The 12,506-nt window shown below is 30.9% G+C and overlaps 4 protein-coding genes and 1 long non-coding RNA gene across 6 annotated transcripts; 3 read left to right on the top strand and 2 right to left on the bottom strand.

Annotated features, from left to right (window-relative positions):
• Positions 1 to 472: 472 nt before the first annotated feature.
• On the bottom strand, positions 473 to 2,835 carry LOC140744696 (mitochondrial tRNA-specific 2-thiouridylase 1). Of its 2 annotated transcripts, XM_073077441.1 has the most exons (6): positions 2,516 to 2,539; positions 2,320 to 2,421; positions 2,071 to 2,159; positions 1,533 to 1,759; positions 1,073 to 1,240; positions 473 to 852 (listed from the first exon to the last, which is right to left on the bottom strand). In XM_073077441.1, exons 2-6 carry the CDS (start codon positions 2,322 to 2,324, stop codon positions 553 to 555), a joined length of 789 nt encoding a protein of 262 aa, XP_072933542.1. In that variant the 5' UTR covers positions 2,325 to 2,421; positions 2,516 to 2,539; the 3' UTR covers positions 473 to 552. The 2 variants fall into 2 exon arrangements, with proteins under 2 accessions (XP_072933542.1, XP_072932805.1); XM_073076704.1 differs by having other exon boundaries at positions 2,071 to 2,421; positions 2,516 to 2,835.
• Positions 2,836 to 3,275: 440 nt separating this feature from the next.
• On the top strand, positions 3,276 to 5,832 carry Taf8 (TBP-associated factor 8). Its single transcript, XM_073078508.1, has 6 exons — positions 3,276 to 3,601; positions 3,843 to 3,941; positions 4,271 to 4,458; positions 4,759 to 4,909; positions 5,219 to 5,353; positions 5,630 to 5,832. The coding sequence occupies exons 1-6, from the start codon at positions 3,454 to 3,456 to the stop codon at positions 5,740 to 5,742; spliced, it is 834 nt and encodes a 277-aa protein (XP_072934609.1). The 5' UTR covers positions 3,276 to 3,453; the 3' UTR covers positions 5,743 to 5,832.
• Positions 5,833 to 6,278: 446 nt separating this feature from the next.
• Positions 6,279 to 7,952, bottom strand: LOC140746871 (proteasome subunit beta type-2). Its single transcript, XM_073079386.1, has 4 exons — positions 7,743 to 7,952; positions 7,342 to 7,535; positions 6,925 to 7,087; positions 6,279 to 6,468 (listed from the first exon to the last, which is right to left on the bottom strand). The coding sequence occupies exons 1-4, from the start codon at positions 7,846 to 7,848 to the stop codon at positions 6,314 to 6,316; spliced, it is 618 nt and encodes a 205-aa protein (XP_072935487.1). The 5' UTR covers positions 7,849 to 7,952; the 3' UTR covers positions 6,279 to 6,313.
• A 974-nt stretch (positions 7,953 to 8,926) lies between these two features.
• Ykt6 (YKT6 v-SNARE homolog) lies at positions 8,927 to 10,773 on the top strand. Its single transcript, XM_073080542.1, has one exon. The coding sequence runs from the start codon at positions 8,929 to 8,931 to the stop codon at positions 9,523 to 9,525; it is 597 nt and encodes a 198-aa protein (XP_072936643.1). The 5' UTR covers positions 8,927 to 8,928; the 3' UTR covers positions 9,526 to 10,773.
• Positions 10,774 to 10,976: 203 nt separating this feature from the next.
• Positions 10,977 to 12,395, top strand: LOC140748470 (uncharacterized). Its single transcript, XR_012102974.1, has 2 exons — positions 10,977 to 11,039; positions 11,127 to 12,395. It is a non-coding gene; the product is annotated as an uncharacterized LOC140748470 (long non-coding RNA).
• The last annotated feature ends 111 nt before the right edge of the window (positions 12,396 to 12,506 follow it).

Genomic DNA, 12,506 nt, shown 5'->3' with positions numbered 1-12,506 from the left:
AAAATTAAAATTATTAAATTCTATTTAAATAATTGCTTTTAGGTAGGTATTGGTATTGACTTAGATATTTATTGCGTTTTTAGAGTTTGTACATATTGTATAGTTATAAATAGTAATGTAAAAGCAATGTTTATAAACAAAAGCAAAATAATAAAAATAACTAACAAGTTAGTATGGCTTGAACTAATTCTGAATGTTCGAATAATAATTTGAAAATACACATTACTTCTAAAAATCATATGATAATATAATTTAATAATTGCCAAGTTCCAGCAACACACACAGTGCTGTATATGATTTTGTTTTCGTTGCATTTACTCATGCTTTTAAGTAACGCCATATATATCTACGTATTAGTATTCTAATCCATATTAACTCAGCACTCTTCAATCTACATATTTTATAATTGCAGCTAATTTGTATTTCTATCCTTTTTATTTACCTATGTAGTTTATAAAAAAACTTAAAACGATTTTAAGGGCATAAGATCATGGTATTTTATTTAAAACTGCTTGTGAGATACAATTCTTTATTATACATAATACCTAAAATTTAATACACTACATTGTGAACAATATTCAATAGTTTTGCACTGCCAAGACATTCATTATCTTTATAAAGAGCTCCAAACTGGCCTTCTGTAAGTGCCCGTAAGTTATGTTCCAGTAAAATAGTTAATCCTTCAGGATTTTTAACAACTCTACAGGGTACCAAAGGTTTGATATGTTGAAACCTAAATGTGCAATGCAAAACACTATTATTTTTGAGTTCTGGTGGTTCAATGTTTATCCAATGTGGTTTGTTTGTGATGCACAGATTATTCCACAGTGCTGGATGTTTGGTTCCAGATACCTGAAAAAAAATAGGTATAATTTAATTACGATCGTTTTTATTTAAAAAAAGAATTACATTTTTTTTGTGGTTCAGATGCTTACAACTTATTATAGACTTTTAACTACAAAAAAATATTGCTATAAGTGAAAAAGCATTACATTTTATTTATATTACAATTGCTTTAATATGTTCAGATGTTTTGCTAAGTGAAAATGTATATTTTTTAGGAATAAATTACCACATAGATATTGTTGGTTTCCTGTTCCTTTTGAAATACAAAATATGCTTCCTTATGGCTGCACAAATGACATCTTTGGCCAACTGTCCACTTATGAATACCATCATGCTCACCAACTGTCTGCCCAGTATCTATGTCAATAAACAATCCTTTCTTTGGTTGAATAAACTGAAAAAAAAAATGGAGCTACCATTTATTCAGATTTTATAAAATATTATGGGATTTACACTATGAGACTCAAATGTATTGATAAAATTTATCACAACTGAATGTATGGTACTGCACTAAATATTGCATTATCTTATGTTAATTCGATTGCTATATTTTTATCCATGAGTAAATAATATGAGGGTTTTTTATTTATCCATTTGCCACTTTTTCATTTAAACATAAGTTATAAATAGCCGATTAAAAAAATTAGTTTCATTACTGATTAAGAAGTCATATTTATTATACTTACATCATCTATAAAATCTTTAAATCTCGTTTTCCCAATAAAACATATTCCAGTGCTATCCTTCTTATTAGCAACCTGTAAAAGCCCTTCATCCCTGGCTATTTGTCTAACCTTTGTTTTTAGTATATTTGCCAATGGAAACATACATTTTCTAAGTGAAAACTGCTTTACTTGAGACAGGAAGAAGGTTTGATCTTTGCTTGTATCAACTGGTTGTAACAATCTGGCACCTAAAAATAAAACTTAAGTTATTTTAGAAAACAGTTGATGTTTTATTTGTCTATAAGAGTTTCATGCAATTATATACTATACATAAGTATTTGTAGCATAAGTGCTATAATAATATATAATAAAGATCTAAGGATCTTTATTATCAAAATGTTATGAATTTAAAATAGGATGGCACTAATCTAGGATGGAGTTCAAATGATTTACTTGACTAGTTACACCAATGATAATAGTAAATCATCAATGAAACAATTCTACTGCCTTCAAAGTATCTAATTTGTTCAGTACCAGCTTTCTTATCAATAAAACATACCTTCATCTTCTCTATAGTTCTCTAGATATGGCCCAAAAGATGTATTAGCATAATGCCCTGTGGCAATCGCATCAATGCCTAAATTGTTCCTGCAATGTTCAAAAAAGCTATCAAATTTAATATATCTATTGCATAGAATGTCGGGGTTTGGAGTCAGGCCCATTTCATATTCCTTAAGCAACACAGTGAATACTTCGTTCCAATACTCTCTTATGAAGTAAACTCTATGCAAAGGTATACCCAGCTTACGGCATACAAATGACGCGTCCTCAAAGTCTTTCTCATCTGAACAGGCGCCAACCTCATAATTACTATCCCAGTTTCGCATGAAAACACCTTCCACTTGATAATCTATAAACCAAAAATAAGTAATTTCTAATTCAACATTTCCTAAGCGCATAAATATTTAAGATTTCTGAATAATTCTACATACTAAGCTACATACTTGCTTTTTTGAGAAGAAGTGCTGCAACAGCACTATCTACTCCTCCAGAAATACCCACAGCTATTCTTTTAAACATTTTTTGTCACAGTATTCTAACTTGTCTTCAATAGGTTAAAATGTGACCTGAGGTTAGATAAGAATATTGACTCTTTAAAATTGCAGTTCTCAGTTGTATTCATTTGGTCGGTTTCATTTCCTCCTTTATTTCTTATTTTAATGTCACTTATATGATTTATAAATTATCCATTCTTGGTAACATGGGCGATTCAGAAATAATACAATCCAAAATTTTAAATTTTGACAAAAGTGTCACTGTCAATCTATCAAAATGTCAGTTGAAGGCAAATGATTTTTTTTAGTTACGCAAAAGAAATCTTAATTTACGGCTTAAAGTGTAGAATTGGGGAAAAGCATGCGCGGGTTATGGTTGTAAAAAAGTCTGTGAAACAGTAGAGCCAAACTGCTTGTCCATTCTGAAGTTGTTGCGAGCAGGTGTAGTTGTAAAATTTACATATTCAGAGCGGACTAACAGTTTTACGTGGACTATAATTATATTCTTTGCCCAAGGATTATTTCATACGAATAAGAAATAAGTAATAATAATAGTAATATAATTTTATGATGAAATAGTAACAAAAAAAATGTAAACAAAATTAAAAAATATTTACAACTTCGACCACTGATCGAAGATTTACAACCATATCTTATTAACCAGAGCTGGGTTACGCATATCTATATATTAAAAAAAACCACGAAGTTGTCAAATAACTGTCAAAGTGACTTTTTTATGTTGTGGTCTGCCTATTGTTGTTTCATCAAAAAATAATACATTTGATTGCGTAAATTTCCTTACAACCTACATTTGTAACAAAATCCAATTGGGGTTTTAAAAGTGTTGTATCATTTAACTACAACGCGTCCAACAAGTATTGGAAATAATGTCGGAGACCACTGAAAAAGTTGAAAACAGTTGTGATGCTCGTCGAAGGATTCTTAATATTGCTGTATCGACGGTGCTTCTAGAAACGGGCTTCAGTTCTTCAGATAAGATGGCCCTAGAAACTCTCACGGAAGCTTTACAGTGTTGTAAGCCACTTTCTATTAAATTTCGATGAATTTACTTCTATCTCCTTTCGACATAAATCTGCATCTTATTTATTATTCCAGATTGACCATCTCAATTCTATATTTATCAGTCTCAGTATTCATTTCAAATTATATTAGTTTCCGATGTAATTTGTGCATTAAGCTGTTTAATACTGTTGATGTGGGGCCATAAAGGCATATTATTTAGCAACAACTATAATTACAGTAAAATTTCTTCCAGTTTTCACAGAGCTTGGCAACTCAGCTCGAGGATATTGCGAGCTCTCTGGTCGTGTGGAGCCAGTTCTCGGAGATGTAGTTATGGGTCTTATCAATATGGGTATGTATTTGTATATTATATGAAACACTTCCATACATTTATAGGAGTAATGTATTAGACAAATAAACATAAGCAAAATTAGAACATGAACACACAGTCAATAAATTACAAGCTTAGTGACCTTTAACTTTAATCCTTGAATTTAAATACATATTTATATAATAGAAATGATAAGTATATTGTATACTAGATATCAGAGTATATATTAAAATGTGTGTCTTAAATTTAAATGTGTAACTTGGGTACCGTCAGGACCAAAAGTATGTTAGAGCATACTGCCACAATGTAATATCTAATTTATGAGTACTAAAAGTAAAACTGTGTTCCAGGGATAAGTATACAAGGCATAGAGCAGTATGCAACTCGGCCCAACAGGCATGTCATCCAGCCCTTGCAACAAGCCCAGGCTCCCAGGACTCCGGCAATGTTATCAGCGGGCTCCAAAGCCAAGCCTGGCATACATATACCACTGCATCTACCATCATTACCAGATCCACATGCATATATTCGGACTCCAGTAAGTTTCCTTTAATTAAGATTTGCCTTCAATTTATATTTATCTTGTCATCTTACAGTTGGAACTTAGGTCATTTCTATGTTTAAGAGCTTTCAATTTTTTTTGTTTAATATAATTGACATTAAATATAAATTCAGCTCTAAAATAGACATTTAGAAAAGGGCAAACTTAATACCTTGTGACAAACTCCGCAATTGGTGAATGAATCACCCTGGGTGAATGCAGACAATTTGCTACAGGTGTTATGTATCCAATTAAATATATTGAATCTTTATCATAAAATAATGTGTTTGCTTTCAGACTCACAAACAACCTGTGACAGAATATGAAGCTATTCGAGAGAAAGCAGCCACCCAGAAGAGGGACATTGAAAGGGCTTTGACAAAGTTCCTTGCAAAGACCAGTGAAACACATAATCTATTTAACACTGAAGACAATCAAGTATTTCCTTGTAAGTGTTATTAATCTACTTAAATAGGAACTATGCAATATCATATAGAATAAACAGTTTTTTTTTTTGCATATTCTACCACTTGGTTATAAACATATTTTTTCACTATCTGTTTTGAACATTATATTTTTACAGACTAAAAATATTATGGTAGCTTTCACATGCTGTGTTCCATTTTATATGTTTTTAGTTGTATGAATGTTACTTTATAATTCATGAAAATATTTGATTTTTTATATATTATTTAGCTATCTTATTTTCATTGTTACTGATGTTCTGTGTAATAAAGGATTAATTGAATTATTTCAGTAATTGCGTGCAAGCCTACATTCCCGGCGTACTTGCCATGTCTGTTACCTACTGATCAAGTGTTTGATTTCGATGAGCTGGAGTATCACTTCCAAGTAGCTAACAGAACAGAAGATTTGCCTGCAGACAAGAAAGGTATAGAATTCTTGGTGATTTTATTATTTTAAACATTAAAATTTAAAATGGCCTGGCAATAGAAAATTACAGAATTTGTCAAAAAAAATGCTGTGTGTTGGACGAATTTGTATTAATTTTATTGGAATGCCATATTCCCGCATAGGTATTATTTAAGAATAAATTAAGTCATGAAATATTATTTAATAAAGGAGCACAATATATGAAATTATGTTTAAAATTATGCCTTATTGTACAGTTTCTGTGTGATCATTGGTGTAATTATGATTTTTACAGATCAATCAGATAATGAAGGGGAAAATGGAGCGGACAATGAAAATGCAAATAATTCTCAATCTGAAACACAAGATATACCTTCAGCATCAAGTCCTGAAAGAAGTAAAACATGAGCAAGTGATTTAAAATCTACTTTTACTATAAGGGATAGATAAATTATAATTTGAAAATTATTTTTACAAAATAAAATTATTACCAATAAATGTATATTATTTTATTAATTTACGAATATTTTTAAAACCTCTTTAGAATCAAAATATGTTTAGTGTCAATTTACCATTATCACTTTTATTTTTAGTTTACCTTGTAAAGAAAAATGAACAATACCACCAGAAAAATACCAATAGAAAATAGATAATGATTAGAATTAGAAATTTAGATCTTTTTGTATAGTATTCATGTATGTATATCGGTTGGTATATTTGGGTTAAATGAGCAGAGATAGTCTGTTAACAGAATATGGATTTAGGAGGTTTATTTTAATTGATATTATGGGACACTTTTACAAAATTGAAATAAGGAAAAATGCATATATAAGAAATTTAGACTACACATGTACAAATGTAAGAAAACCAAATCAAATTTTAGAAGAAAATGAATATTATTATAGTTACTGCTGACAAGGTAAGAAAAATTAAAAATAAACACATTATAAAACTTTTTTTTTATTTAACACATACAAAATTACTTCAATAATGCTGAATTAATTACAGGCAATGCTTTGATCCCATCTCTATTGACAACAGTCACTTGGAAGTTAGGAAGGCTGACAAATAAGCGTCTATGAATTTCTTCAACACACTTCTTCAGTATTCCATAGGCTTCCTCTTCAGTAGCATCTGAAAATAATAATATTAGTTGATCATCCTTACTTATTTGTGTCTAGCTTGTCCCAGTTTTATTATTATCATCTCTAGTGTTTCTTTTGAAAGTCGATTACTTATTTGAATCTGATTTTTTATTTTTAGAGAACTTGTTACTTCTGGATGGTGTATTGGTGGAATATTAATGACAGATTATGGAATTTTAAAAGAAGATTTTTCTATTCCCAATACAGACATGGGAAATACAGATTGATTTTTGGGTTTATGGTTTCATTATCACAATACATAAAATCTTATATATTAAAAGAACTATTCATGTTGTATATTCCAGATCACCAAAAACTTATTTACGAATTTTATTAAGTCCCTACTTTCTTATGTTGATATATGTGAAACTTGTATTGTGTCTCTGACTACAGTGCACTATTGTATGCATTGAGTATAACATAAACATGGCAATAAAGTGCTTACCCTTCTTGTGATAACGATCCATGATACTTAAGCTGAGGTATCCACCAAACCCATGGGTAGCAAAGGGCACCTTCACACTGGATCCCAGGTAGTCCATGAAGTATAGCTCTGGGCCATTTTCTTTATCATAACCACCCATCAGCAGGTTCACGAAGTAAGGTGACTGCAATGGTTGAGATCAATATATAAGCAATATGTTACACTGTAAAAGATTCACTATATGTGTAATAAGAATTTATTTCGAAAATTTGTAGTTGTAATTCTTCTCTTAAGTATACATGTATAGAAATATTTATGTATGTGATAAAATGTAGTGTCATTGTACTGATACAAATAATGTTTTTCAAAAACATTTATACTAAATAACTAAACAATTAATTTCATTTTAACATGATGATAAATAATTCATCTACTTACACTGCTTCGAAGATACTCAGCGAGATTGCGACGGGTGAAGTTAGCAGCGGCTGATGGGCCTAGCTCGTAGCCATTGCGCATTTTATACAGCTGGATGTTCTTGGCTATGTACTCCGCAAACTGAGTCGTATCACCAGAGTCGCCAATCACACCCATTACTAGCTTATCAGAAATCTTGTAGATCTTCTCCTCATCTGTAACATGAAGGGTTTTAATGAGCGGCACAATGATGTTAAGGTAAATGGAAGGCTCTAATACGAAATTAATAGATACTATATAGGTATGTACTGAAAAATGTGTTTAGATTTATAGATGCCGTTATATACACCATTGTAAGTACATTACAGCTAAAACTAGTCATTAACATAAGAAGTTTTGAAAGAAACTAATCGTTAACTCACCATCTTTCATCACCATAATACTGTGGCTGTTAGTTTGGTCAGCGGCTATCATAACGAAATCGTTGCACTGTATTCCTAACAGGCATTGCAGATTAATGTTAGACATACTTGCGGTGAATTAATATCAAGAAATATCTTCAAACGTACACCGCGAGAACTGACACTATGACAATACAATAATTACAAACCGATCGACTTGACAATAACCTAAAAACTTGTCAAATCATTTTGTAGATTAATAATTGTCACAGATAAAAATATACAATTTGAAATAGTAAGGGTATATTGCAACTGCGTAAAAAATTGCATAGAATGTACGTAGAGCATAGATAAGTTTATGTTCAACGTTTTAATAGCTAAGCGAGTAGGAATGTATTAGATAATATTATGTAACGATTTTATAACGATTCTGATCTGACATCGATATTATTTTAAAAACTTTGGATGTCTCTCGATCAATCCAGTCTGGTTAATTATTTGTACATACTTTTCAGACTATAATTTCATCGAAGATCAGTAATACGTAATGGCGAAAAATGCGAAAATAATTAAATTTGTAATGTAATACTATCAAAGATTACAAAATAGAGACACCTCTAACTGTCACAATTGTTTTTTTACTCAATACTGATCATTGCCAAATGCCAATAGATAGTCTATTAGTCTATGTTTCGTGACGTTTACGGGACATAGGGTAGGACTTGAAAGGAATCTTTTTTATTCATTTTTGTGCAGTGTTTTGCCAATTTAACGCGATTATTCTATTTAAAAGAGTTAAAACTAAATATTGGAAAATACTTAATTACCGTAAAGATCACCAGGACAAGGCCGTACGTCATACACTACGTTATTGGTAAGCTTTCACTGCTATTTCGTTCTTAACATTTAAGTAATAAATTGAAATGCCACAAGACGTTCCCCAATCCATTGCCACTCTTTTCTTTTATTATTTCCTTTATTAAAGAAGTTGGCTATGTTTTAATATTTGCTTGACATACAAAACTTAGTAATCCGTAAAAAAATCTTACTCTATTAAATATATTACGGTACTAGAACCATTATAAAACCATTCAGTATAGTTATTTACAAAAGATTTGACCTATTTTGTAATATAATCGTCCATATTCTAATTTACATTTATTTTGTTTCATTGCAGTGTTGTATTAAACAGACTTTTGAAATTAAAATGGTGAGAGTATACTCGCTTGCTGTTCTCTACAAAGGAGTAAACAATGCTACCATTCTGAAGGCAGCTTATGACTTGCAGAGCTTCAGCTTTTTTCAAAGGGGATCTGTTCAAGAGTTTATGACATTTGTTAGTAAAACTATAGTAGAGAGGACACAACAAGCATCAAGACAATCTGTTAAGGAGGGAGAATACATGTTGCAAGTGTATGTGAGGGCAGACAACCTCGCTGGTGTGTTCATATCTGACCATGAGTATCCTAGCAGGGTAGCACACACACTCATAACGAAAATACTTGATGAGTTTACAGCCCGTGTTCCACCTAACAGTTGGGCAACAGCCAATGAAACCACAGTTGACTTTCCAGTACTACCCCAGTACTTAGCTAAGTACCAAAACCCTCAAGAAGCTGATGCATTAACAAAGATCCAAACTGACTTGGATGAAACAAAAATTATACTACATGATACAATAAAGGCTGTTTTAGAAAGAGGTGAAAAGTTGGACGATCTGGTGGCTAAGTCTGACAGTCTGTCTATGCACAGTAAAGCATTTTACAAGACTGCCCGCAAAACAAACAGCTGTTGTAATTTCTGAGGCTTGTAATTTACACTTCAGTATCTGACTTTACATGTACCTATTGGAGCAATATATTAATGTTATTCAAATATGAATATTGGTGTTCTATGTTATGTATTGTTTACCCATGTGTGTGGACGCTTTAGGCTTCCAGTGAATACTGTAATTTTATTTGAAAATGTGTAGGTAGCAAATGGATGTCGTGAACACACTTATTAATCCAATTTAGAGTGTGGCCTAGTTAAGACACCTATATATTATTGCATTTGATTAGGATTAACTGACGCTGAGGACACATTTGCTATTATTGCTTGAACAAATGGTAGATTTAGGTTAACAGTGATTTAGCAATTGAAGTGGCATTGCCAAGGTGTTAGGCATCTACTTAGCAGTTTAAATAATACTAGTAAATGTGTGGTCAGCCTTAGAGCTATACTTTTTATTTTTTTATGCAAATGTTTTACAAATATAAACGGAAGTAGATCAAGCTATGTTAATAAAACATGTTTATTGTAAAATGTTCTGAGATTTTATAGAAATTATTAAAAATGTAGTTGGGTACATTGCTTAGTTGTTTTGAAATGATAATACAACGGACATACAAAGGTAGGTATGTATCATTTTCATATATTATAAATTATTTATGTGCATAGGAGAACAAGAATTAACTTGGTTATATTGCTCAAGTTTTCAAAAATATATTTGCATCAGATATTTAGATAAACAGGTCAGTTGGGGTAGTATCAGAGGTGGTAGTATCTTACAATTTATATTGTAAAGGTATGAGATTAGTTATGTATTGATGAAGCTGTGAAAAGCTTTATGAGGTATTTAATTTTGAAAATAGTTTATACTGCTGAATTCTACTAATAGTACTATTGAATGATTTAGCTTACAATTTAAATGTAACAATACTGTGGTAAGAACCACAGCTCAGATATTATCCCAACTAAGCTCAATAACATTATAAATATAGTTCTAAGTACCATAGTAAGTTGCACAATTCCACAGTACGTTATATCAAATGCTATTAAGTGTAGCATAAACCGACAATATTTAATCAGTAATTTTGTGTGTCTCACCCTTTTGTATGTTTACTTAAATAAATTAAAAATCCGAAATATGTAGGTACTTAAATTATTTATGCACTTCATTGATAAACGTGCGACATTAATAAATACATCACAATTGAGGGACGCGATATATTTGTATAGACAAATTTGTACATACCTATATAGAAAGAAATTAAAACTGGATTATATTATACATTATGTATTTTTTTATTTCGTACTTCAATGAAATCAAAGTAAAGAAAGAGTAGTAGCACAGCTTCATACGAATCGGCAACGCCGGTTTGAATGTGTGCGTAAGTAGCGGGCGCCGTGTGAGCACTCACTTTTTACGCACACAATCAAATAGACGAGAGTGGCCGGGGGTTGCCTCAGTACGGGCTGCACTACGAGTATAATCGCGCATTGTTTTCTGAATTTAGCCTTTGAGTTCACACATATGTAATTGTTCCGATTATGGATGTGTTTACTTCGTACAAGGTATGTAATTACTAACAAAGCGTATAGAATGTGTAACACGACAGTAAATAAAAGTACTCGTCATACAAGGTGTTTAGATAGGTATATTGCGATACTGCTAAAATAATGCTTACCCAGTATTTGAAAAAAAAGCTATTTAAGATTAATTTATTTTTAATGTCCTGCCCATGTTTCCCTAAAAGTATTTTTTGCGTAAATTGTATATAAGGATGAGAATCTATTTTACTTTAACTGCGAACAATAAAGCGTTCCGTACTTTCAGGAATCGAAGCTTTTTTTTCTGTGTCCAATTTATAATTATTTAAATATGTATTTTATATTTATTTAAAACGTTTTATTTACAACCCATTTATGAATTGGTACAACATTCATTATATTATTTAAACCCTAGTGCTGTCATAATACGCAAATAATATTTAACTAAAAATAAAAGTGACAATCCTATGCATCACTGCAAGAGTAGGTAATTATCTCGCCGAGCAGCCTTAGCTAACCTACTACTCTTTCTTTACTATTTTACTATGATAAAATGTTTGATTTGCGACTATTTTATATTTTAGTTAATTTTATGATAAGTCAGGATTTACTTTTTCATATTCATTATTATCATATTTATCATTATAATATGAAAATGTAGACAAGCAAAATCTGGAGTTTGCTAGGTAACTTGCATTATAATAGTAACTTGCTTCTATTTAAACATTATCTTGTTTTTAAAGATTCACTGTCATATAAATGTAAGAAAATACATGATATGTCTGAGCAAAAAATGTAATGAGTGTTGTGCTCTGCCAAATAAGTACCTCGCCTTCGAATTCTTGGATAATTGAATTAGCTTAAAATGTAATTGCTTGAGGCGGAATGAAAAAGACGAGCGAATGAGTATACCATTTATACTTATTTATTTCATACGCACGTACATTATAAATAATGTTTTTTTTTTATATAAATAACAAACAGCTAATTGATAAAATTAAGCTTCTAGGAAAATAATGATCATCAGCACTAATCGGTTATTGTCCCACAGTTGGTCGCTGATTTCCTTCCAGCGGGGATATTAGGCATATAGTCTGAGTACGCTAGTATTTTAGAAAGGCATTTTATGGATTTATATCAAGATTATTTACACACTCAAAATATGTAAATGGAAAATTTATTATTCTTATACTCATAAGCCTTATTAAGTATCTATTGACGCGCAGTAATAAAATTTTAGTAAGTAGGTAATTACTTGTTATTGGATGTCTATGTTATATGTTTAAAATACATATGTATGTGTATACTTACTGAACGTGATACTGTTATTCCAAGAGTTGATAATAAACAACTTACATGTAAGATCGGCGTTTTAATGTAAATTTTACTCACGATTATTTACCTAATGTATTTTCCTATCTTTTAAAATATTATAATATATCTATAGTTTTACTAACAACTGCGCGTGAACGG

Source organism: Epargyreus clarus, unplaced genomic scaffold (assembly GCF_041222505.1).
Source record: "Epargyreus clarus isolate Ecla_fem2 unplaced genomic scaffold, WU_Ecla_fem_2.2 ptg000001l, whole genome shotgun sequence".
NCBI lineage: Eukaryota > Metazoa > Arthropoda > Insecta > Lepidoptera > Hesperiidae > Epargyreus > Epargyreus clarus.
Note: the sequence above shows the minus strand (reverse complement) of the source record. Positions and strands in the feature narration are given on the sequence as shown.

What these genes read in the sequence shown, in the direction of transcription:
- LOC140746871 (XM_073079386.1), bottom strand. Translation starts at nt 7,848, where the DNA reads ATGTCTAACATTAATCTGCAATGCCTGTTAGGAATACAGTGCAACGAT. An exon ending in TATTATGGTGATGAAAGATG is followed by an intron (nt 7,536 to 7,742) that starts GTGAGTTAACGA and finishes TTCATGTTACAG; the next exon opens with ATGAGGAGAAGATCTACAAG. An exon ending in CTGAGTATCTTCGAAGCAGT is followed by an intron (nt 7,088 to 7,341) that starts GTAAGTAGATGA and finishes CAACCATTGCAG; the next exon opens with TCACCTTACTTCGTGAACCT.
- LOC140744696 (XM_073076704.1), bottom strand. Translation starts at nt 2,591, where the DNA reads ATGTTTAAAAGAATAGCTGTGGGTATTTCTGGAGGAGTAGATAGTGCT. An exon ending in ACTTCTTCTCAAAAAAGCAA is followed by an intron (nt 2,422 to 2,515) that starts GTATGTAGCTTA and finishes TTTGGTTTATAG; the next exon opens with ATTATCAAGTGGAAGGTGTT. An exon ending in GAACTATAGAGAAGATGAAG is followed by an intron (nt 1,760 to 2,070) that starts GTATGTTTTATT and finishes TTTTATTTTTAG; the next exon opens with GTGCCAGATTGTTACAACCA.
- Taf8 (XM_073078508.1), top strand. Translation starts at nt 3,454, where the DNA reads ATGTCGGAGACCACTGAAAAAGTTGAAAACAGTTGTGATGCTCGTCGA. An exon ending in CACGGAAGCTTTACAGTGTT is followed by an intron (nt 3,602 to 3,842) that starts GTAAGCCACTTT and finishes AATTTCTTCCAG; the next exon opens with TTTTCACAGAGCTTGGCAAC. An exon ending in AGACAATCAAGTATTTCCTT is followed by an intron (nt 4,910 to 5,218) that starts GTAAGTGTTATT and finishes GAATTATTTCAG; the next exon opens with TAATTGCGTGCAAGCCTACA.
- Ykt6 (XM_073080542.1), top strand. Translation starts at nt 8,929, where the DNA reads ATGGTGAGAGTATACTCGCTTGCTGTTCTCTACAAAGGAGTAAACAAT.